The sequence below is a fragment of the Coptis chinensis genome, chromosome 4, assembly GCF_015680905.1.
Source record: "Coptis chinensis isolate HL-2020 chromosome 4, ASM1568090v1, whole genome shotgun sequence".
Classification (NCBI taxonomy): domain Eukaryota; kingdom Viridiplantae; phylum Streptophyta; class Magnoliopsida; order Ranunculales; family Ranunculaceae; genus Coptis; species Coptis chinensis.
Window position 1 is genome coordinate 17801998 of NC_141459.1, and position 24572 is coordinate 17826569.

General features: G+C 37.1%; 1 protein-coding gene across 1 annotated transcript; it reads right to left on the minus strand.

Moving 5' to 3' along the window:
- Positions 1 to 9343: 9343 nt before the first annotated feature.
- On the minus strand, positions 9344 to 12032 carry LOC147502286 (uncharacterized). Its single transcript, XM_086604501.1, has 7 exons — positions 11931 to 12032; positions 11787 to 11852; positions 11521 to 11644; positions 10622 to 10947; positions 10385 to 10528; positions 10026 to 10209; positions 9344 to 9930 (listed from the first exon to the last, which is right to left on the minus strand). The coding sequence occupies exons 1-7, from the start codon at positions 12030 to 12032 to the stop codon at positions 9344 to 9346; spliced, it is 1533 nt and encodes a 510-aa protein (XP_086460627.1).
- Positions 12033 to 24572: the final 12540 nt, after the last annotated feature.

Here is a 24572-nt window from a genome sequence, read left to right on the forward strand (position 1 = left end):
TTAGTCCTAACAGCGCATTACAAATAATCACTGCAACAAGGAATCTTCTACAATGGACATGTCCTAGACTCTAGAGAAAAACTTTCAAGCAGTTTCCTTTTGTGAATTCCAATCTTGAACCAAAATTCAGAGAACCAAAACTACATAAACATTGAATTCGACCTTTGAATCCTCAGCTACAATAATAAAACCAAAGAAGAAACTAGATTGTCTTACTAATTTGTCATATCATAATTCATACCTTTATTAGTCGACAAAAAAACAGCGTGAAATTGAACTTAACTCAAAGTTCAGTAAAGTTGAACTTTGTAAACTCAAAGTGATCAAACAAAAGGTAAAATTTACACAAAATACGAATAACCGATCAATACCCTAGAACTCCCTGAATAGAGAAATAAGTTGAGGTGAGGAAATAGAAGGAGTACCTTAGAAATTCAACTTAAGTTTTTTGAATTTGTACTGAAGTCGGACACATGTCATTAGGATTTTAAAAATAGAATGAGCTGAAAAAAATTTGGCAAGAAAATATATATGTGCTGGAACACTTTTCCTCCTTAAATCAGTGTAAAAATGCATTTGCAACGGTCGAGCTTGATTTCAAAGCTCGGCGCCTAAAACTTAAAAGTGACAATTCGTTAAATAGTTCATAATGTTGAATGAATTAATGATATAAACAAATGAAAAGTGAAGATATCTCTCAATAGGAAACAAAAATGAATGTTTTAGGAGAAAACTCAGTATAATTCCATTCCGTCAAGGTCGACTTGAGCTTATTAGTTCCTATCAGATTGACATACTAAAAACACATGCAAAATCAAACTAGAGCATCATTGCATACATCAGTTCCACTTGACAAGGACCAAAACCTATACAGATGGCATTGCCTCTTTTTCATCAAAATCAGGTCAGATGGAATCAACATAACACACTGTAATAATCAGGATCTGTAGTTCTAGGACACTGTAGAATGAACTCTGTCATAGACAATGGCTCTGAAGTTGGGTGGAAATTCTCCGTTGATGGAGCATTCTCCAAACTGAAATGTTCACATTTCTCACTTTAGGAGATGGATTCTAAAGCAGATAGGTACTTTGGTTTTACTTGTCTAGGAATAATACTCTATACCTTGAAAGTGAGATTTCAAGGAGACAATATTGGATATTGTAGAGAAAAAAAGTTTTTCTTTGTTTTTCACGCTCGAGTGCGCTTCTTTCGCTCGAGAGTGGGCGACCAATTCTCATGCTCCAAGTGTTTTGGCGACCAGCTCAATGAAGCGCCAGCCTCGGAGTCCTTTTTTTGGGCTTCACTCTAAGAATCGCGATTTTGGTTTTTTGGTATAAAAACAAAATCAGTTTTTTGGAAAATCTAACTTTTCCAAAACCAAGAAAGAGAGAGATTAGAAGAGAGCAATTCTTTGTGAGTTGAGTATTCATTCTTTGTGAGTGAATTGAGAGACTTGTAATCTGTTACTCCGGACATCTAGTAAAGCTTAGAACTCGTAGTGTGGACGTAGGCAAATTGCCGAACCACGATATATCTCGTCTTGTGGTTTGTTCTTCTTTTACATTAATTGTTTTACTTTATATGCTTGTTATTTGATATTGAGAAATGTTGGGATATTGCTTAGAGGGTGTTGAAGTCTTGTCTATTGAGAAGGATCGATCCTTGTGTTGGATTGATCCGTTTGTTATGGGTAACATTGTTTTCGCAATCATATATTCACAATAATTGGTATCAGAGCCTAGGTATACAACCTAGGATTTTGAGTTTAGTGCTCGAAATTTGTGTAGACAAGGTGTTCGATTAAATTCCGAGGTGAAATATTTTTTTGGGTTATTGTGTGTAACTTGAAAGATGGCTCCCAAGATGTCAAACGCAAGGTTTGAAGTAGAGAAGTTTAATGGGAAGAATAACTTTGGGATTTGGCAAGTCCAAGTAAAGGACATCCTCATCCAACAAGGTTTGCACAAGGCTTTAAAGGGGATTAAATCTAAAGCGGCGAGTATGAGTAATGATGATTGGGAAGAGTTCGATCTTCAGGCTTGTTCATCAATCCGGTTATGTCTTGCTAATGAGGTCATGTATAGTGTGATGGGAGAAAATATCACTGCTGGTATTTGGCTCAAACTAGAGTCTATGTATATGACCAAGATCATGATGAACAAGATGTACCTTAAGAAGTGTCTTTATCGGTAGATGATGGTCGATGTTTCAACGATGCAAGAGCACGTTAGTGAGTTCTGTCGACGTCTAGCGGATTATTTGAATGTTGGTATGAAGATGGATGATGAGGATCAAGCGGCATGTTTAATATTCTCCTTGCTAGAAAGCTATAAGCATCTAATGACTACATTCATGAACAGAGAAGTCGTCGATCTTGACGAAGTTCAGAGTGCACTTCTTTCTTATGAGTTGATGAAGAAGACACGTGTAGAGAATAGCATTGATGCAGGTCAGGGGCTAGTGGCAAGAGGAAATTCGTATGAACAGAATTATTCAAGTAATGAGAATTCTAGGTCCAAGTCAAAGAAGCCTTTAAAACATGTACAGTGCTACAATTGCAATGAAAAGGGACATTACGCAAAGTAATTGTCCTCACCAAGAAAGAGAACAAGAGATGGTCGGGAAGAAAGGTAAAGGCAAAAATTGAGGCAAATTATGCTTGGTGCTCACGAGAGGATGAGTTCAGGTCTCGTGTGTCCACACAAGACTATATGACCGAAAGGTGGATTCTTGATTCCAGATGTTCCTATCATATGTGCCCGAATAGAAAGTGGTTTACTTCTTATGAGAGCATTGATGGTGGTTCCGTTTTAATGGGTAATGACGTTGCTTGTAAGATGGTAGGAATTGGAACTATACGGGTCAAGATGTATGATGGTGTAGTGAGGACTTTAACCGATGTGAGACATGTTCCTGAGCTAAAGAAAAGTCTTATTTCTCTTGGTACCTTGGACTCCAAAGGCCACAAGTTTGTGGGTGAAGGTGGAGTCCTAAATATTGTTAATGGCTCTTTAGTTGTTATGAAGGGTCAAAAATATGGAACCTTGTATACTCTGATAGGTAGTATGGTGATAGGCGATATAGCAGTGGGTGCATGTAGTAATGATTCTGAGTGCACTAAGATATGGCATATGCGTTTAGGGCATATGAGTGAAAAGGGTTTGTCTGAGTTGTGCAAGCGAAGGTTCTTGAAGGACTTGAAGAAGCCAAGTATGGGGTTCCGCGGAGCATTAGCGTCTATGGGAAGCGATCTGCAGAGTCAAGTTCAAGTCAAGCAAGCATACGACAACAGGCATCCTTGACTATGTGCATACGGATGTTTGGGGACCCTCCAGGGTGGCTTCCAAGGGAGGTAACCGCTATTATGTCTCATTCATTGATGATCATACTCGCTATGTGTGGGTGTATATGATGAAATCGAAAGATGAAGTGTTTGAGACATTTAAGAAGTGGAAGGCAAGGGTTGAGAATCGCACAGATAGGAAGGTAAAGACATTACGGTCTGACAATGGTACTGAGTATACCTATGGACCTTTCCAAGAGTTCTCGGCGCAACTGACAGGGAATTGCCGGATTAATCGGATGACCGGGGCACGCCACACGCAGAATGGAATGGCGAGGATGGATGAATAGAACTTTGCTTGAAAGAGCAAGATGTTTATTATCTAATGCCGGTCTAGGCAAAAGAGTATTAGGCGGAATCACGTGTCCATGGCGTGTTACTGTATGATAGGTCACCGCATACCAGCTATAGATTGCGGGGATACCTTATGATGTGTGGTCGGGGTAACCCGGTGATTATAGTATTTTATGCGAGTGTTTGGATCGGCGACTTACTACCATGTGAGGGGCAAACAAGCTAGATCCTAGAGCTAAGAAGGCCATATTCTTAGGCTTCGCAAATGGGGTAAAGGGATATAGATTGTGGTGTCTAGAAGACCACAAGTTCCCCGGTCGGCCAGAGATGTTACCTTTGATGAGACTTCCGTGTTATCTTTGATGTTTCAAGTAGGCGGGGCGAAATGGTGAGTCTATAGAAGTTCAAGCTTCTTGAGCTTGAGTTGTGCGATCTGCAGCAGATGACCGGTTAGATCATGATGAGGTACCAAATCATGGAACCACACAACAACGGGGAAGAAGAGCAAGAGCATCCGTAACTTGTAGTGGTCGACCCTAGGCCACGAGAGACAAGTTAAAGAAGTGCACAAGTATGGGCACGAAACCGTGAAACACTATGGTCGGTGGATTTAGTGGCATATGCACTAAATATCGAAGATGATGAGCGGATAGCTTCAAGGAAGGCTGTTAGATGCTCATTCTGAGAGATTGGTTGGTAGCTATGCAAGCGAGATGGAATCTCTTGATAAAAATCACACATGGGACCTAGTTTTATTGCCAAAGGGGCAAAAGGACTATCGGCAATAAATGGGTGTTCGAGAAAGAAAGAGGTCCTTCCCGAACCCGACAAGATCGGGTACAAGGCAAAGAGTGGTAGCAAAGGGTTTTTCACGAAAGGAAGGAGTCAACTACAATGAGGTATTTTCCCGGTGGTCAAACATACGTCCATTCGTGTGTTATTGAGTTTAGTTGCTCACTTCAACTTGGAGTTAGAGCAACTTGATATATGAAAACCGCTTTCTTGCATGGGGACTTGGAAGAAGAGATCTTAACTTTGTCTTCTGAGTTTGAGATGAAAAAGACTTAGGTGGAGCCAAGAAGATATTGGGCATGGAGATTGACGGAGATAGGAAGAAGCGGCGGATAGTTGTATCTCGGAAAAATACCTTGAGAAAAGTAATTTCGATTTGGTATGGAGAATGCAAAGTCGGTTTCTACACCTTTAGTTTAGCATTTTAGGCTTTGGTAAGAATTCTCTCCCTTTAGTCAAGCATTTGGTGGAGGAACAAAAGCATATGGCTAATGTTCCTTATGTAAGTGCCGTGGGTAGTTTGATGTATGCTATGGTGTGCACACGCCCAGACATTTCACAGGCAGTTAGTGTTGTAAGCAGGTATATGGCAAATCCTGGGAAGCAGCATTGGGAGGCAGTGAAATGGGTACTAAGGTACTTGAAGGGTACCTTGGATGTGGGATTGGCTTATGGTGGAGGCACTTGTTATGTCAGTGGGTTTGTGGATTCTGATTATGCAGGTGATCTAGATAGACGACGATCGACTACTGGTTATGTGTTTATGATGCATGGTGCACCGGTTAGTTGGAGGTCTATGTATAGGCTACAGTTGCTCTATCTACTACTGAGGGAGGCAGAGTATATGGCAGTGGCAGAGGCAGTGAAAGAGGCACTATGGCTTCGAGGTCTTCTAGATGATTTGGGTATTGAGCAGAATAGTGTTGCTTTGTATTGTGATAGTCAGAGTGCTATTCATTTGGCGAAGAACCAAGTTCATCATGCTCGGACCAAGCATATTGATGTCCGTTATCACTTTATACGGGATGTCATTGATGATGGTAATGTAGCACTTGAGAAAGTAGACACCCATGACAATCCTGCTGATATGCTAACGAAAGTTGTCACCGGAGTTAAGTTCCAACACTGTTTGGACTTGCTCCAAATCCTACATGTTTGAAAGAGCCCTGTGTGGGCATAGCCCTTCTGGCGGTTATTTACAAGTCTTCCTTCTTGGAGGTGTTCCCTCTTGGATGTGATCTTCTTTGGATGTGTTCGGCTTGGTTTTATGTGTTAAAACCTCACCGAGGTGGAGAATGTAGAAAAAAAATAGTTTTTCTTTTTTTTTTTCGCCGGCAGCGCCTTGTGCTTTCGAAGTGAAGCGACCAGCTCATGCTCCAGTGTTTTGGCACGACCCGCGCTCAATGGGGGCGCACCTACGCTCAGGTCCTTTTTTTTGTGGGCTTCACTATAGTAACCGCGATTTTGGTTTTTTGGTATAAAAACAAAATTAGTTTTTTTGGAAAATCTAACTTTTCCAAAACCAAGAAAGAGAGAGATTAGAAGAGAGCAATTCTTTGTGAGTTGAGTATTCATTCTTTGTGAGTGAATTGAGAGACTTGTAATCTGTTACTCCGGACATCTAGTAAAGCTTGGAACTCGCAGTGTGGACGTAGGCAAATTGCCGAACCACGATATATCTCGTCTTGTGGTTTGTTCTTCTTTTACATTAATTGTTTTACTTTATATGCTTGTTATTTGATATTGAAAAGTGTTGGGATATTGCTTGGAGGGTGTTGAAGTCTTGTCTATTGAGAAGGATCGATCCTTGTGTTGGATTGATCCGTTTGTTGTGGGTAACGTTATTTCCACAGTCATATATTCACAACAGATATGGAGTCAATAAAACTCGCTATAAGGTGTTTGGCTGAGAGGCGCTTTAGCATATCTTTAGTCACTGTTGTGTAATGATTTCTTATCTCTTTTGTGGCTGTGATACACAAACGTTAGAATTTATGTAAACCAAGCCCATATATGTTCTTAGTAATCCTCCCAGCTCCCACCCCCTCTTAAAATTTAATTGTAGAAGAAGAAAAAACAAGGGCCTAAAGTAACATGAATCCGTTTACCCCTTCAGAGTATAACTATAAAACTTAAACAAGTACAAAAGAAAGAAAATAGAGGAATGATGTTTACCCTTTTTAGCTTCATTGCTTTGTTAGAATAAATGACATTCTCTTGCAAAGTGACCTTCCTTTTCCACAGTTATAGCAGCAGCGGCCAACGCCACTTCTGTTGAACCTTCCAGCACCTGCACCGCCAATGAATCCATCATTATATTCCCTTTCGGAATGACTATTTTCACGAGCCTGGTTTTCATTGTAATCCCTTTCTGAATGCCAAACACCATTGTTTCCACTGTAAAAATCACTTTCCACACGCTTGCCTTGATAATTCTTCCCATTGTAACATACCCTTTCCGAATGCTTGTGCCCATGGTTGTAATCCCTTTCCAAATTCCTGTGCTCACCCTTCCAATTTCCACTGGTATAGACAGGCCAATTTCCATTGGTATAGCCCCTTTCTAATTGCCTGTAATCACCATTGTTGTAAGCTGTCCCAATGAAACCTTCTTCACCAATGTTTCCCTTGTAGCGGTAATTGCCACCATCACCACCACTTCCTTTATAATAACAATGCTTTGCTGAGTGCCCTGTCTCTCCACAACTAAAACATCCAGAAGAACCTGCTCTGCCACCATAACTTTTACATCCGCTGCCTCCACCACCACCTCTCCATCAGGAATTGCCGCCATTGTTGTCTCTTCTTATTGTTTCCCTAACACAGGATCCACGGTTAGCATAACCACCACCATCGATGGAGGATGCAATAAGAGTGTTTAAGCAGGAGTTTGTGTGTAGAGAAACATTGCCACTATTCAGAGGTTGAGACCGAGTGAGCGTTTGATGCTGGGGTGATGCCACTGAAGAAGTAGTCTCAGGATGCTTTGACTGTAAAAAGTGTGCCATTTTCCATTCCTTGAAACATTTTCTATGGTCTCTCCATGATTTTTCCTTGTCAATTGAATGACAATGGTCACCACTCCAAACACCAGTGCCCCAATAGACACATGGAGCTCGAGTGTCACAGACATAACAATGGCACTACATTTTAAAGATGTAATAGTTCAAAAATCAATGTAATAAAGTCGTGAAATAATCCACAAGAAGAAAGTCAGTTTCAAGGAAAAAAAGGTTAGCAAAAATGCTAGGAATGTCACAAACCAGTCAGTTACTCAGTTAACGTACCAGAGCACAGTGCTTCTCATGTTGATTGGTACTGAATGGAAATCTAGCACACAGATGTCATGGATGAAGGTAGTCTCTGCAAGCTACCTGTAAAAGAAAAAAAGTAATCAAAGGATTTATGCCTGCAAAGACCGGCATATCATGCGTGCAAGCGTCTATCTAAGGTAAAAATATAATCAGGCATATAAATAATCAATGTTGCTTGATCATTTAAGAAGAAATTATCAACGCCCATGCCTAAATTTAATCTGAAAGCACCCACTATTTAATTGTGTTATTCCTAACAAAATCAGATGAAAAGCCATACCTTGCTCGATTTAAGGGGAAATTGTCGTCTGAGAGAGGTAGAGTAGGTGTGAACGCATAAAAATCCTAATCAAAATTGATTGAAATTCGCCTGTTCTCTCTCCCTCATTTCGTAAAAATTCACCCTAACCCTTCTTCAATTCAAAATCAACGTTCTCTCTCCCTCACTCGCAAAAATAGGTATATAGCACTTACAAACACCCTAAAAAACAAAATATTGAAAATGGGCACTGGGGTGAGATGCGACTTAAATCAGAGTTAAGAAGAACACCGAAGATTTTGTGTTTGAGACATTTAGGAGAGTTGAGCACGAGAAATCATAGAAGAGTTTGTGAAATATTTCTAAAACTGATTACTACCTTCGTGACGAGAGTGAGAGATCGAGTGTTTTTTTTTATTTTTTTTTGGGTGTTTGTAATAAGTGCAATATACCTGTTTTTGCGAGCGTGGGAGAGAGAACGTGGGCTGGAACTTGTGTTTTGTAGTTCCAGTTGTGTCGTTTTTTAAAATTTGATCGTAGTTTTATTTTGTTTTTGTTTTCTCATAGTAAAAAGTGACACAACAAGCCAAACCGGTAGTATCACTTTCAAATATTATGATACAAAAAATTAAGTTAGTTGTGTCACTTTTCCTAGAAGCAACACATCAACTCTCATCCCATAAAAAAGTGACACATCAAACTTCTGTGTGTCACTTTTTTGTAGAAAGTGACACGAGGCCTAAAAAAAAGTGACACAAAAAACCTTTCTTTTAGTAGTTCTGCCAATCACTTTGTTAACTCCTCGTCTTTTCTCCCAACATCTTTGCGAATTATTCCATGTATAGTGCTCAGGAAACTCACAATACAAATATTGTCTTGCATTGGTGTCCAATGCATTTTTTCTGAAAAATTCAGTTAACATCGTGCGTGAGGTCATTTCATGTGACAACAATTCCCGTAGATCTCGACCCTCGGAGTAAAGGACTTGGTGCATGTTTTCAAGATGAACTTGAAGGGCATAAACTAACGGATAAATTTTATTGAGTGGAAACTTGAATATCCTCCAAAGCTTTATGATGTGTAATCTAGTGTGCATCTACAAATTTCTTTATCTCATCTTGATCAGCATGAGATGTGGAATTTACCTCCATAGATACCCGGTCGGAGCCTTTATACACATACTTGTACATATACTTCACACACTTGATTGTTGAGCATATTTCTACATTGATGTGACAATCATATTTCCACAGGAGCCAAGGATTGTAAGGGATAACCCAACGATTATGAACAGATAACCCCTTAGAGAGAGTTAGCACCCGACCATTACGTCTTCTTCTATATGTTGGGTAAGAGTCGTTTCCTTGAACTGTGTCTTCGACAAACTCCTTCGGATATTTTTTTTTTGCAGAAACCATCTTTCATGCAAACAGCATCTGATTTAAGGTAGCCACAGGGCCCATGAATCATATGTCGCTTGACTAAATCATATAAGACAGGCTCTGAATTTGGATCTGGAATTTCTGCTCGAACAATATTGTCGTAGTCATCAGGAGTGCTGAATTTATCATCATCATCAAGGATTAAGAGTATGTGTGCATGTGGGAGACCACTTTTTTGGAACTCAATGACATGAACATGTGCTATTACCCTGCCCAAGATGTTTTTGGTGAAGAGATCATTTTTGAGCTCTTCAAATCTTGCATGAAATGCATGGACTACTACTTCTGGACGATCTTGCGGTGTCTGCCCTTCATATAAATTCTCTTTGATTTCATCCCAGTTGGGGTTGCAAGTCATTGTAATAAAGAGATCCGGCTTTCCAAATTTTTGAACCAAGGCCATTGCAGCATAGTACCTTTGGTGCATATCGCAAGGACTTCCTATATAACTTGATGGCAATACTATTCTATGACCAACATTGCCTAAAGGAATCCAGAAAGATAAATTATAGATAAGAAAAAAAAAAGTATAAATAATAATAAATAAATAAATTATAACAATTGCGTTTGTTGCAAACCTGTATTAGTGACCCCAGCGGCAAGAGAATCATGTAAACCTTGGTATAGTTCAGCCCTAATCATATCTTGGTTGTTGCATATAAAACAGAGTTGTTGAGTTGCTATCTTAACATAATTGTCGACCGCGTACTGCTGCAAAAGTCTACCGCCATGGAGTAACAACGATAGATGGTTATCTCGAATCTGGACATGTCAAACATGAAATTCATATATGAAAATCGACATGTACCTGTAGCATGTAAGAATAAAAAGCTCGGCAACTGATTCTACGTGAACTATCAAAAAATATGTGCAAATCCTAGCCAAAGTTACCATATGGATGCAATAAAGGATAGTGTAAAGGGTCATAATAACCCACAATGTCTAGGATGTTGAATATATCACCAGATCTTGCTTCAACAATAATGTCTCTTTCATTCATGTCAGTTGGCTCTTCACCTCCGATTAAGATAGCTGCAACCTCCGAAGATTCTGGTAGTGAATATTGATGGTGATTAGGTGGCTACTCTTTGATGTGTAGATGAATATTGTTAAGAATGTCATGATGAGAGATCTCACGGAAAATATGTACGAATCTGTTGTTTGAGTCTAACACCTTTTTCAAGATAGTTAAAACCCGTCTATCAAGAATTTTTCTCTCAGTTAGACGGTACTCCAATTCATGGTCAGTGTCATAAATATACATTTGCAAATAACGCGGCCAGTCACCAAGTCGTGGTAGGAGACCACCAATTCGATGATATATGGCACCTCTGGCACGATATGTGTACACACCATTTCTACCATTTGCCAAAGCATCATCAATATGAACTCCCATGGAAGTAAAAGAGAACACATGGTTATATGAACGAATATTATCTCGAAAATGAATACCATCAGCTGATTGTGACGTGTATAGATATGCTAATTCGGGTGGAGGTGCTAGCAAAGGGAGTCTGACTTGTCCGTTAAGACAACAGAGACTACTTGTCTCAGAAGGAAATAATTTCGCTCCACAGTGATGACATGTTTTAAAACTTCGGAGTCAGAACGGTTCAATATAAGGGCTATCTTCAAAGCCTCTTGCACTGTTGTGGTATAAATGCAATGATGTCCTTCTTGATCTAAACCATCGGATGAAAATCTGTTATTATCTAGTGTAGCTGCCATATATTTTACAAAAGATCACATAAATTTAAGTAAGAAATTAGTATATTGATCAGAGAAAATTCCAAGAGAAGTGAACATGTGGTTGTAGCTATCTCTCTAGAATGAATTTCATCCGTAAATGCATGCCGGGAACGAAGTAGGTCATTCTCAATATAAACATCATTTAAGTCAATATTTGGATTTCCTACGTTGTCACCAGCTTTCAAAAAAAAAAAAACAAAAAAATTAGTTAGTAATAACATCAACAATGAATTGATAACAATAATAACCTAATAATATCAAATATAACAAACAAATTAATAAAGAAATAAACTGAAGTATATATAATCATAAAAATCTACATACCAATATTAACTCGAAATGTGTGACCATCAACTTCAAGGGTGACTGGCAAGTAATTACCAGTGAATCTACTAAACTCTGACTCATTATGTTGCCTCAGTAGAGAGAGCAAATGGTTTACGTCATACTCAACAATAGTGACACTTGAAGTAAAAAATAGAACATGCATAAATAATGAAAATCAACAATATAGAATTAAATATACTAAAGTCTAAATAGATGTTTATATATATATATATACACACAGTAGAACCCAAGTATTTAATTACCTGAACGTTGTGAACTTTGAGCGTCAACTTGGGTAGATTCTTCTTGGGACCATACTTGGCTATGGTCTACAGTATTAAATATAGCAAAGTCTAAATAAATAAGCATATATTAATCAAAATAACATAAACCAAGCAATCAATTACCTGAATGCTGTGAAATCTGATCGACGCCTTGAATGTATTCTCCTTGGGAATGTAGTTGGTTTGGTCCTTTGACGTTGGTAGGGCCTTCTTGTGGTCTATCATGGTCGAGTTTGACTCGTTCACTAGTTGAAACATTCTTTCGACGTCTATATTACTCACATCTCCGTTCCCGATTAATAGATTGTTGTTCACCAGTCATTCGATGCCTTCTCTCTCGCTGACGCAGATGTTCGCATTCCTTATGCGTGGAAAGTTGTTCTTCACTCATCTTTTGGCATCTATCATGATTGAGTTGAACCTGGCCGCCAATTAAACCATTCTTTCGCCGCATATAGTATTCATGTTTTCGCTCTCGTTCAATAGATCGTTGTTCAGTAGTCATTTGTTGTCTTCTATCTCACCGACACAAATGTTCGCGTTTCTTATGCGCAGAAAGTTGTTCCTCAGTCATGTTTTGGCATCAATTTCTTTGTCTCAATCGTTGCCGATCCAAACGATCATGAATTCCGTTAAGTACCAATGAGTTCTCTTGGGCCAAGTTCTCCATTTGGAGTGCAAATGAGAATAAATGGTGGCGAGAAGAACATGCACAACCTGATCATTACATATATAATCAAACCAATCATAAAAAAAAAAAAAATTAAAAAAATACAAACACAACATAATGTAAACAATTACCAAAATGAGCACCTTAATCATAGAGTTTATTGGACCACTTAGAGTTTAATTTTAATAATCATAGAGTTTATTGAACCACTTAGATTAGAAGTCTGCATTTAGCTCTTGATAATATTCTCAGACTAAAGCGATATAAATGCCTGGAAGATTCATTGAAATTGAATTGGTCTACACTAGAGATATACAAGCATATGTATTATCTTATCAGAATTGATGACCAGGACCATCAGTTTGAACTGTATAATACCAATAAAATAAAAAATAAAACGGCCTCCCTTAATTAAGAAATAGGAGTAATCAAGGAAGCTGGTGTTTTCATAGTGATGGATACCATCTTGTTTTTCAAGCACTTCCACCACAATTATCATTATTCTATAAAGGCACTTGTGGTTTCACATGTATACAGTAGAAGAGAAGACAGTAGAAGAGAAAGCAGTGCATAAGAGCAATTCATTTTGGTCAATCTAGTGGTCACTAAGATAGATAAACAAATATGTCTTCACATACAATATAGTGTCTTCACTAAGATAGATAAACAAATTTGTGTTTTCTTAGTACTTAATTAAGTAACTTAAGTATTTCATGTTGAAGCTCATAATGTCACTATTAGATGTTTGCCTGCAGTACGTGATTAAGCCCATTCTAATTAAACCTCATGAAAACAACAAAACTCAAAACCCCAATCTAAATAAACCAAAAAGTTGAATATTCGAAAACTCAAAACCCCATTATAAACAATAATATTTACCTCAAGAGCAAGCTTGTATCTTCGAAATTTCTTTAACTGTAAGGTAGGTTTTAAACGAAGTGGGTTAAAGCATTCAATGGGTTTTGAGTGTGATGATGTCGGAGATGAGTTTGAGAGAAAGGGTGGGCGACCTCCAAACTTGGGAAGAGAGCGAAATGGAGAGACCGAGAGAGAGAGGTGATTAGAGAGAGACGAAAAATTGAGAAACGCTAGAAGTTTTGTTAAGTGAGGAAATTACAATTTTGCCCCTGTGACGGACACCAACGTGACACTAAATCACTATTCCTCAACCCCCACATTTTTCTAATATAGTAAGATTTTTAAGAATTTGGTGTTTACGTAGAAATTGGTCTCCATTAAAGATGTTCTTATGTCGGCTTTACCAAAAAAAAATGTGACTTTTATCGGGGTGGGTGCTAAAATGAGGCTTAGCTTGGGCTTGTATGGGCTTTTTGTACCATATATTTACTTGAGCTAAGCCCAAATTTCAAGCCACTTATAAGAGTATGGGCTTAAATTTCTTTATCTCTTTTCAGAGTTTGGACCGGGCGAAAGCCTGGTGTAAGCACTATAGCCTCTCGCTCCCTTTATGGCAACTAAATGGTGGGATCAATTGGAAAACAAATAGGGCTGTCAACGAAGCCGGACCTAGGTATATCAAGGCCTGGTCCGTCCAAGACAGGCCCGGCCTAAGTCTTTTCGGCTCAAGATTGATAGGGCGTAGCCCAAGTTCGAAATACACTAACTGATTTCTAAAAGTTTCTTTGCTGGTCATGGGAATTGACCGAGAACTTGGCCAACAAGCCACACATTCTATTTGTTCTAATTCCGTTTAACTTAAACTAATACTCATAAAGCTTAAAAACAAATAAAAAATACAACTACAAGTCTACAAGTCTAGAACTCTACAAGTATCAAAATGTCGGATCTAATCACTAACGGACCAACATAGGTATGTCCAGAACTGGCCTATTAAGACTATCAGGTCTAATTTTAAGTAAGTCCCATATTATCGGTTCGGATTCAATCGGGCTTCGGGCCTAGCCTGGCCCATTGACAGCCCTAAAAAACAGAGGAAAAAAAATAATATTTTTAAGAGACAAGTGAGAGAAGAGGTGTATTACAATAATAGATAGACAAAAGCATCGGCATTTGGCATGCAAAGGGCTTCAACTATCTTAAATTTTATTCACTATCGTTCAGTCTTGACGAATTTAATTATGGCTGTTATTGAAAAAAAAAAAAAAAGAAAAGAGATAGATAGAAGCATCCTTATTGTTGTGTACAAAAAATTCTCAACAAATTTCGTAACTGCTGTCGTGGGCAAATATCGTCAACCTGATATTCCAACCCGAATATCGTAACTAACTCGAAATATCAACATGATTGTCGGTATCTTGTGCATAAGTTTATGTATTACAGGAACAAGCGGGAAAAAGAATGAGAAAAATGAGAATGGACACGCGTCAGGACAGGATTGGGCACCACTATAGCTGGAAAACTATATAAAGCGATGATCAAGAGAAAGAAGGGGAAGGATTGAATTCATTACAAAAATATTTTTAAAATCAGAGCGAAACAGAGAGAGAGAGAGAGAGAGAGAGAGAGAGAGAGCTTTGTAACCACCATTAATGATGAATACAAAAGCTTGAGTTTCATTTTCAAACCTATTCAATTCATAACTGATCCAAGAAGAAGACACTTGATTACTACATTGGCGCCATCCGTGATTCAAAGACAAGAAAATATATTTATTTTCTTCTTTCATTGAAGATCGAATCCAAGGGTAGAAGTTTTGAGATACATAATAATTGGGTGTGTTCAAGAAGATTTTGTTAGATCAATGAAGTTGTTTAAGGAGGTATTCATTTTCTTGTCAAAATGCCTCCAAAGCGTGCTACAGCAAGTAAAACGATGATGGTTAATGAAGGGAGTATTTCTCAAGCAGCATCCAAAAATGAGGAACGAAGAACAAGGCGATCGGTAAATAGATTGATGGAAGAAGTAGATGAGATACATGGAGAAGAGGTATCTTTAAAAGCCTTGTTGAGAAGGTTGGAAGAATTGGAAAAGCATAACAAAGTTTTAATGGCTGAAAACAAAGCTGTGAGATAAGAGAATGAGAAACGTGCAGTAGATGCTATGTATGAGAAAGATGGCGAGGAGTCGAGTTCAGGCACTCCAGTGGTGAGAAAGAGTCATCTCGAGAAAGTGAGAAAAAGCCACATCAAAGAGGTGCAATCAGTAGCAAAATCGACACCAAAAGTGGTGCAAGAGGAAGAGGTAAAAACACCAATTACGAAGGAAATGGTGCAAAGGCAATTTAGGGACAAGCTCTTGGAAAAGGTATAAGCTTTGATTCGTAAATTGGCAGATGATGTAAATAGAAACCCATTGAAAAAGGAAGTAGAGAGGGTGCCATTACCTCCAAAATTCAAGAATCCAAAGTTCACCCAGTATGATGGGACCACTGACCACCCCATGAACCATCTCTTTACGGAACGGAGTATTGGGATTCTGTACTATGTCGATCTTTTTCTTCGAGCCTTAAAGGCAAAGCATTGAAATGGTTTAGTACAATACCTGAGGGGACCATTTCATGTTTTCATGAAATCGAAGAAAGATTCCTCACCAATTATAGGAATCAGAGGGTGAAGCCGAAACAGGTGTCAGTTCTATTCCAGCTAAAACAAGGGGAAAAGGAGTCTTTAAAGGATTTCTTGGTGAGATTCAAGGCCGAAACTCAATCAGTCGAGAGGCTTGATGAGTCTGAAATGACAGCTGTCATGGCTTTCCAAACAGGTGTGATACCTAGATCATATATGCACAAATATCTCTTGAGAAAAGAAGTTAAAAGTCTACAAGAGTTGTATGACAAAGCTGACAGAGATATTAGAGTGGAAGAAGGGATAAATGCAGCCACTGTGCAAACTGTATTGTAAGTGTCAAAGACAGGAAAGAGAGACAAAGATAATAGAGATCGACATGAAAGTCGAGACCCCTCGAGGTCAGATAACAAAAGACCTCAGGAGCATTATACAAATTGGGATAATCAACTACAACAAAGAAGGAAATATGAGAGGACACTGAAAGAAGAGCTAGATCCCAGTAATTTTATCGCCATCAATACCACATCGGAAGATATATTAAGGAGGGTCGCAAAAGAAATTTTCGTTACTTGGCCAAAATACACTCTCAGGGAGATGAAGGGCAAGCCTTATTGTTAATTCCATAAGATTGAGAACCATGAGACAAATATGTGCTTGCAGTTATTAAAAGAAATTAATGGACTAATGAAGGATGGGAAGTTTTGAGAATTCAGGGCTGATGTCAGACTCGCAGAAACAACAACAATACACGATAAACCCCCTTTGAGTAATAAATATGATCTACAAAGGGGAAATACCACAGAAGAAAATCGTGAGAGATAAAATAAGAAAGATTTCAACGGTAAAAGAAGTGCTCAAGGTCAATGTCGAGCCTGTTCTAATAAGTCAGAGTTTGGTATCGGCTAGTATCCCAGGAGCAATTATGTTCGTACCAGATGACTTGTCTAAGGTGATGTTGCCACATGATAATGCATTATTAATCACTTTGCGCATCTCTGGATATGATGTGCAAAAGATACTCATGGATTGTGGTAGTTCCGTAAATATTTTATTTTGAAAAGCATTCACAGGCAATGGTCTAGATGAGACTCATCTAAAGCCACCACAATTTAGTTTGTTTGGGTTTAATTGGTATTGGTACAAGAGAAAGTGAGTGTCATACGTTCATTGGTACAGAAATGTCTGCCACTATAATAAATGAGTTGATAGTCTTTTTGAAAGAGAATCATGATGTTTTTGCACAGTCAATGTCGGACCTCACCGATATCGACCCAGCTATCTATTCACACAAGCTTAATATGGAAGAAAATACAACTCCGGTCCATCAAAAGCATAGAAAGGTTAGACCAATGTACGAAGAAGCGGTGCAAGCCGGGATACAAAAAATGTTAAATAATGGCATAATTAGAGAAGTGAATCATTCTCAATGGGTGGCGAACATAGTAGTAGTGCCCAAGAAGAATGGTAAAGTTTGAATTTGCGTCGACTTTACCGATGTAAATAAGAAGTGTCCTAAATATCATTATCCGATGCCAAAGATAGATGAGTTTGTTGATCAAGCAGCTGGTTTTGAATTATTCAGTTTCTGCGATGGATATTCGGGATATTTTTAGATTCTAGTGGCTATCATAGATCAACTCAAAACGGTGTTTGTCATTAATGGAGGTATATGCTGTTTTATCATAATGTCATTTGGGTTGAAAAATGCGGAGCTACTTATCAAAGGTTAGTGGAGAAAATGTTTAAGAAGCTCATAAAACGAATTGTCGAGGTTTATATCGACGATATGGTTATAAAGTCCATGAAAGCTAAAGATCATGTGAAGGACCTCGATACTGTATTTCAAATATTGCGAGAATTTAACATGATGCTTAACCCAGAAAAGTGTACTTTCGGGGTCAATTTTGGAAAATTCTTGGGGTATAATGTTACCAAGCGAGGCATCGATGCTAATCCTGATCAGATACGAGCAATTCAACAATTGCCATCTCCAACAACTAGAAAATAGATACAAATGCTAACTGGAAGAATAGTTGCGCTCAACAGATTCATATCCAGAACCTCTGATCGATGCAAGCCGCTTTTCAAGTTGCTTAAAAAGAATACTAAATTATGTTGGAATGAAGAATGTGAAGAAGCATTTTCTGAATTAAAGAAATATCTACAAGAAATGCCGACGCTTACAAAGCCAGATGAAGGAGAAAGTTTGCTTCTCTATTTGGCTGTGTCAGAATTTGCTATAAGTTCGGTATTGGTAAAAGTTGAAAAGGGTGTTGAAAGATTGGTGTATTTTCAAAGCAAAACAATACTCGAGGCAGAGAAACGATATTCGACACTAGAGAAATATGCTTTGGTACTTTTATTATCATCTCAGGGGCTAAAGCTGTATTTTCAATCACACTATGTGATCGTTATGACGAATCTCCTATTAAAGCAGACTTTGGCGAAAACTGTCAAATCAGGAAGAATGTCGAAATGGATAGTACTAATAAACGAATATGGTGTTGAATACCAAAACCAAGTATCGGAGAAAAGTCAGGTACTGGCCGACTTCTTGGCTGATTTTCCATGTGGGGATGCTAGTTGGGGCATGAAAGAAGAGGAGTTCTCAACGTTGCAAGAGCCCGAGGATATTATCGATACAGATGATCCATGGGTTGGAACAAATGGTTGGAAACTATTTGTCGATAGATCATCTGGGAGTAAGGGATGTGGCATTGGGGTTGTATTGGTTACACCCGAAAATCAAAGGCTCAAAACAGCAGTAACGTTAGGATTCCATGCATCGAACAACGAGGCTGAGTACGAAGCATTAATCGTAGGATTCGAGATGGCCAAATCTCTTAAAATGAAAAAATTATCAATTTTTAGTGAGTCAATGCTCGTTGTTAGCCAGATTAATGGAGGATATTCGGCAAAATGTGATAATATGGTGGATTACTTAAGTTTTATAAAAACCAGGTTGAGGGACTTTAGTAAAATAAGGCTTCAACACCTCAATAAAAATGAAAACAGGCATGTAGACACCCTCACTTTTGTGGCAGCGATGCTAGAAAACACGTAGGGTCGCACTTTGCACATCGGTATCCAGGAGAGGCCAAGCATCGATGTCGACAAACCAGAGGTTATGGAAATCAACACACTGGGGTCGTCATGGATGGAAGCATATATATCATACTTATTTGAGGGTAAAGTACCTGAGGACAAAAATGAAGCTAGAATAATCAAGTCTGGAGTGCAAAGATATGTATTGATTGATAATGAGCTATATCGAAAGAATCCTGAAGGTCCGCATCTAAAATGTATATCACCTGAGGATGTACATTTAATCATTGCAGAACTCCACGAAGGAGAATGTTGAAACCATTCAGCTAGAAGATCATTAGCAAATAAAATAACGAGGCAAGGATATTTTTGGCCCCAAATGCGAAGAGATTGTCTTCGTTATGTTAAAAAGTGTATGCAATGCCAAATACATGGAAATGTTATACACGTTCCAGCTGAGGAGTTGCACTATGTATCGAACCCATGGCCCTTTGGCTATGGGGCATGCATATTGTCGGTCCTCTAACACCTGGAAGAGGTAAAAGACGATTCATGTTCGCAATCACAGACTATTTCACCAAGTGGGTAGAGGTCATAGCCTTACAACAGATAAAAGAGCAAGATGTGATAAATTTTCTTTTCGAAAGAGTAATATATCGATACGGGTTGCCATATGCCATTATATCAGATAACGGGCCACAGTTCGAGAGAAGAAAAGTAAAAGCTATTTTGGGATCATACAAGTTAAAACATTTCACATCTACGCCATATTATGCTCAGGGTAACGGGCAAACAGAAGCAACAAATAAAACCATTATAGATAATATAAAGAAAAAACTGGAAGACAAGAAAGGTCTCTGGGTGGATTAATTAAACAATGTTCTATGGGCTTATAGAACAACACCTCGAACTGCCACGAGTGAATCTCCTTTTACATTAGCTTATGACATGGAAGTAGTAACTCCATCAGAAATTGTGGTATCGACATCCAGAACCAAAGTTTTAATGAATGGCCAAAATAATGAAGTAATGGCAGTAGAAGTCCTAAATCTCGAGGAAACAAAAGATCAAGCAAGATTAAGGCTCGACACATACCATCGGCACCTCAGAAAAGCTTTCAACAAGAAAGTGAAGAGAACGACATTTTCAAGAAGGTGATTTTGTCTTGAAAATGGTTACTCAAGCAACTAAAGAGAAAGGATCTGGTAAACTAACAGCAAGCTGGGATGGGTCTTACATCATTTACAAAGTGGGAATCAATGGTGCTTACTACTTAAAAATGACTGAAGGCATAATATTACCAAAGCCTCAAAATGTAAGCAATTTGAAAGAATTTTATCAATAAAGAATATTTCTAAGTATCATGATGTATTTTTCAAAGTTATGCATTCAATAAAGAGATTGATAAGTTCAAAAGCAATATCCATACAAATATCGCAAATCCTTGTATCTCTAGAATTATATGTTGATAACAGGTCAAACAAAAAAAACCCTGGTGATCTGTAGATCCTTATCTCGATACCAGGTAAAAAAAACCCTGGTGATCTGTAGATCCTCATCTCAATACCAGGTCAAACAAAAACCTTGGTGATCTGTAAATCCTCATCTCGATACCAGGTCAAACAAAAATCCTGGTGATTTATAGATCCTCATCTCGATACTAGGTCAAAAAATCTAGTTCTTGACAGCAATGCCGAGTTCGGGTTAAAAAATCTAGTTTTTGGCAGCAATGTCAAGTTCGGGTAAAAAAAATCCAGTTCTTGGCAGAAATGTCGAGTTCGGGTAAAAAAATCCTGCTATTGGCAGAAATGTCAATATTAGGTAAAGATCGTGATGAAAATCCTGGTATGGGCAGAAATGTCGATATTAGGTCAAAATTGTGAAGAAAATCCTGGTGCATGTGGTGTCATTTGCTCGATACCAAGTCAAAGAAAAAGGAAGCGGACGCCTAAGGTATGTAACAATAAGGGATATTTTCTTTCTTATTTTTTGGTTCCAAATATGTTAGGGGAATAGTATCAAATTTCAAATTTGTTCTTTTTAAATAATTGCAAATGCCATTTGATAGAATTGCACTGAAAATTTTGTGTTTAAGCAAAAGTAGTGTGATAATAATTCATTAAAAAGGGACAACATAAGCAAAACAAGGTTGTTACACATCGAATGTAAAACTAAATAACATGAAGAAAAACATTAATCTTCATCTTCATCTTCATCATCATCCTCGTCTTCATCTTCATCCTCATCATCACCATCAGTCGAAGACTATCGTTACCTTTTTCATAACAATATGGGTCTCGAAACCATTTATCTTCATATTTTTTTTCTTCTTCGTCTTCTTCTATTTCTTCTTCTTCTTCTTCTTGATCTTCTTCATCATCTGAATACTCGGTGATAGGACAGTCTGACTAATGAAGCCAGTCTAGGAGAACCATGAAGACATCAAGAATAGTAAGAAAGTTTGAAACGAGAGACATTTTTTTTTGTTTAGGTTTGGTGTTTTCAGTAAGAGGATTACAAAAGATGGTTTAGAATCATGTAGGTGAAGGTCTTTTTATAGTAGTAAAAAATTATAAAAATGAGGAAAGTTAATGGTGTTTAGTAAGAAAACGAGGAAAGTTAATGGTGTTTAGCAAGAAAACGAGAAAAGTTAATGGTATTTAGAAAGAAAACGAGAAAAGTTTAATGGTGATTACCAAGAAAATGAGGAAAATTAATGAAAAAGTTAATGGTGTGCGGGATGGTTTAAGATTTAAATGATAGTTCACTAAAGTTTAATGGTGTTGTTTAATTCAGTGCATGTTGGGTTTTGAGCCAAATGGTTAAATTTATTTATTGTTGGTAATATGAGTTTTTTATATTGAATAAATGTTACAAGTTCATTATCAAATTTGTATTCAAGCAAGGTTACGAGTTCGTATCCTGGTATCGGTACCAGATCAAAGAAAAAATCCTGGTGATATATAGATCCTCATCTTCGATATCGATATATCAAAGACAACGGTATCAATACTGCTTTTAGTTGGAGTGGTATTGAAAGTCTAAATTCCTTTTCAAAATATTAATAAGTATCAATTGATACTGCTTTTAATTGGAGTGGTATCGAAAGTATAAATTCTTTTTCAAAATATTAATAAGTATCAATCGATACTGCTTTTAGTTGGAGTGGTATCGAAAGTATAAATTTTTTTCAAAATATTAATAAATATCAATCGATACTGTTTTTAATTAGAGAGGTATCGAAAGTATAAATTCTTTTTCAAAATATTAATAAGTATCAATCGATACTGCTTTTAATCGGAGTGGTATCGAAAGTCTAATTTCCTTTTCAAAATATTACTAAGTATCAATTGATACTGCTTTTAGTTGGAGTGGTATCGAAAGTCTAAATTCCTTTTCAAAATCTTACTAAGTATTAATCCATACTGCTTTTAATTGGAGTGGTATCGAAACTCTGGTTTTCTTTGCAAAATAATACTAAGTATCAATCGATACTGCTTTTAATTGGAGTGATATCAAAAGTCTAATTTTCTTTTCAAAATATTAATAAGTATCAATCGATACTGCTTTTAGTTAGAGTGGTATCGAAAGTCTAAATTCCTTTTCAAAATCATACTAAGTATCAATCGATACTGCTTTTAATTGGAGTGATATCAAAAGTCTAATTTTCTTTTCAAAATATTAATAAGTATCAATCGATACTGCTTTTAGTTAGAGTGGTATCGAAAGTCTAAATTCCTTTTCAAAATCATACTAAGTATCAATTGATACTGCTTTTAATTGGAGTGGTATCGAAAGTCTAATTTTTTTTCCAAAATATTACTAAATATCAATTGATACTGCTTTTAATTGGAGTAGTATCGAAACTCTAGTTTTCTTTTCAAAATATTACTAAGTATCAATCGATACTGCTTTTAGTTGGAGTGGTATCGAAAGTCTAAATTCCTTTTCAAAATCATACTAATTAAGTATCAATTGATACTGCTTTTAATTGGAGTGGTATCGAAAGTCTAATTTTCTTTTCAAAATATTACTAAGTATCAATTGATACTTCTTTTAATTGGAGTAGTATCGAAACTCTAGTTTTCTTTTCAAAATATTACTAAATATCAATTGATACTGCTTTTAATTGGAGTGGTATCGAAAGTCTAATTTTCTTTTCAAAATATTTCTAAGTATCAATTGATACTGCTTTTTAATTGGAGTGAAATTGAAACTCTAGTTTTCTTTTCAAAATATTACTAAGTATCAATTGATACTGCTTTTAATTGGAGTGGTATTGAAAGTCTAATTTTCTTTTCAAAATATTACTAAGTATCAATTGATACTGCCAGTGGCGGAGTCAGGAAATTAAGTGAGGGTGAGCCACCACAACCAAGCATACAATTTTTTTTTAAACTAACTAGCCTTGTGCACGTGGCAAGCCATGTTTTTTCAACACTTTTTTTATTATAATTTTTTTAGTGGTGCTAAGCCTACATGAGTTGACGAAATCACTTTTTTCTTCTTTTTTTTTTAAAAAAAACTTCAAACTTTGTCACCGTATTTGATGAAATCTACATAACTGCCACCATTTTGCCCACCATAAAAACAAATCACAAAGCTATGAAATTGCCACGCGAAAACCAAAAAATTAAGATTCTGCCACCGTGACAAAACAGAATCTACTGTTACTCACACTCCAAATTTTTTATATTGTTTAGATATTTCAAACCCAATCACAAAATTCATTATTTCTTTTAACTAATATTTCAACCACCATTTTTCTTGGTGACTTCGTTTTGAAGAGGATCTTATTTCAGCATTACTAACATCTTCTCGAAGTTCAAAGATTGGTTGAGTTAGCAATGATTTTTCTTTGATCAAATATTTTAATATAATTGTTTAAACAATACTTAAGTAGCAATTAATCAATGCAATCTATTACTTTAAATTTCAAGAGAAATAAAGCATTAAGTTTAAACCTACAAAATACCAAAAAAAAAACCCAATGGTTTAGAAAATTTACTTAAAACTTACCACAGCGTCCTCAAGAGAGTGAGAGACCGAGTCACCGAAAGAGAGAGTACGTGAGGGTTTTTTGGTTTTTTTTATTTATTTATATAAAATAAGAGAGAGAGAGAGAGAGTGCGTGAGGTTAATATTTGGGGTTTCTACTTTTAATTTGTTATTTTTGGGGAGAGAGAAAAAGTAAGGGTCAGTGGGCTCTTTTTTTGGCTGGGTTTGCTTTGCTTTTTTTTTTTTCTTTCCTATTTGCTTGTGTTTTTGTTACAAGGGAATAGTAAGTGACTGACCCAAATAGTTTTTTTTTTTTTTTTTTTTTTTTTTTTTTTTTTTTTTTTTTTTGTGGAAACTGGAAAGTGAGGGTGTGCCAGGGTACACCCTGGGCCCCCTGGCTCCGCCACTAGATACTGCATTTAATTGAAGTGGTATCGAAAGTCTAATTTTCTTTTCAAAATATTACTAAGTATCAATTGATACTATTTTTCAATAGAGTGGTATTGAAAATTAAAATTTTCTTTTTAGATATGTGTTTAAGTGTCAAAGGCTACTAACAGATAT

Coding starts and splice junctions, on each gene's coding strand:
- LOC147502286 (XM_086604501.1), bottom strand. CDS start 12,032: ATGATAGACCACAAGAAGGCCCTACCAACGTCAAAGGACCAAACCAAC. Junction 11,645..11,786: donor TCAAAGTTCACAACGTTCAG/GTAATTAAATAC, acceptor ACTATTGTTGAG/TATGACGTAAACCATTTGCT. Junction 10,948..11,520: donor CACATTTCGAGTTAATATTG/GTATGTAGATTT, acceptor TCCCTTTGCTAG/CACCTCCACCCGAATTAGCA.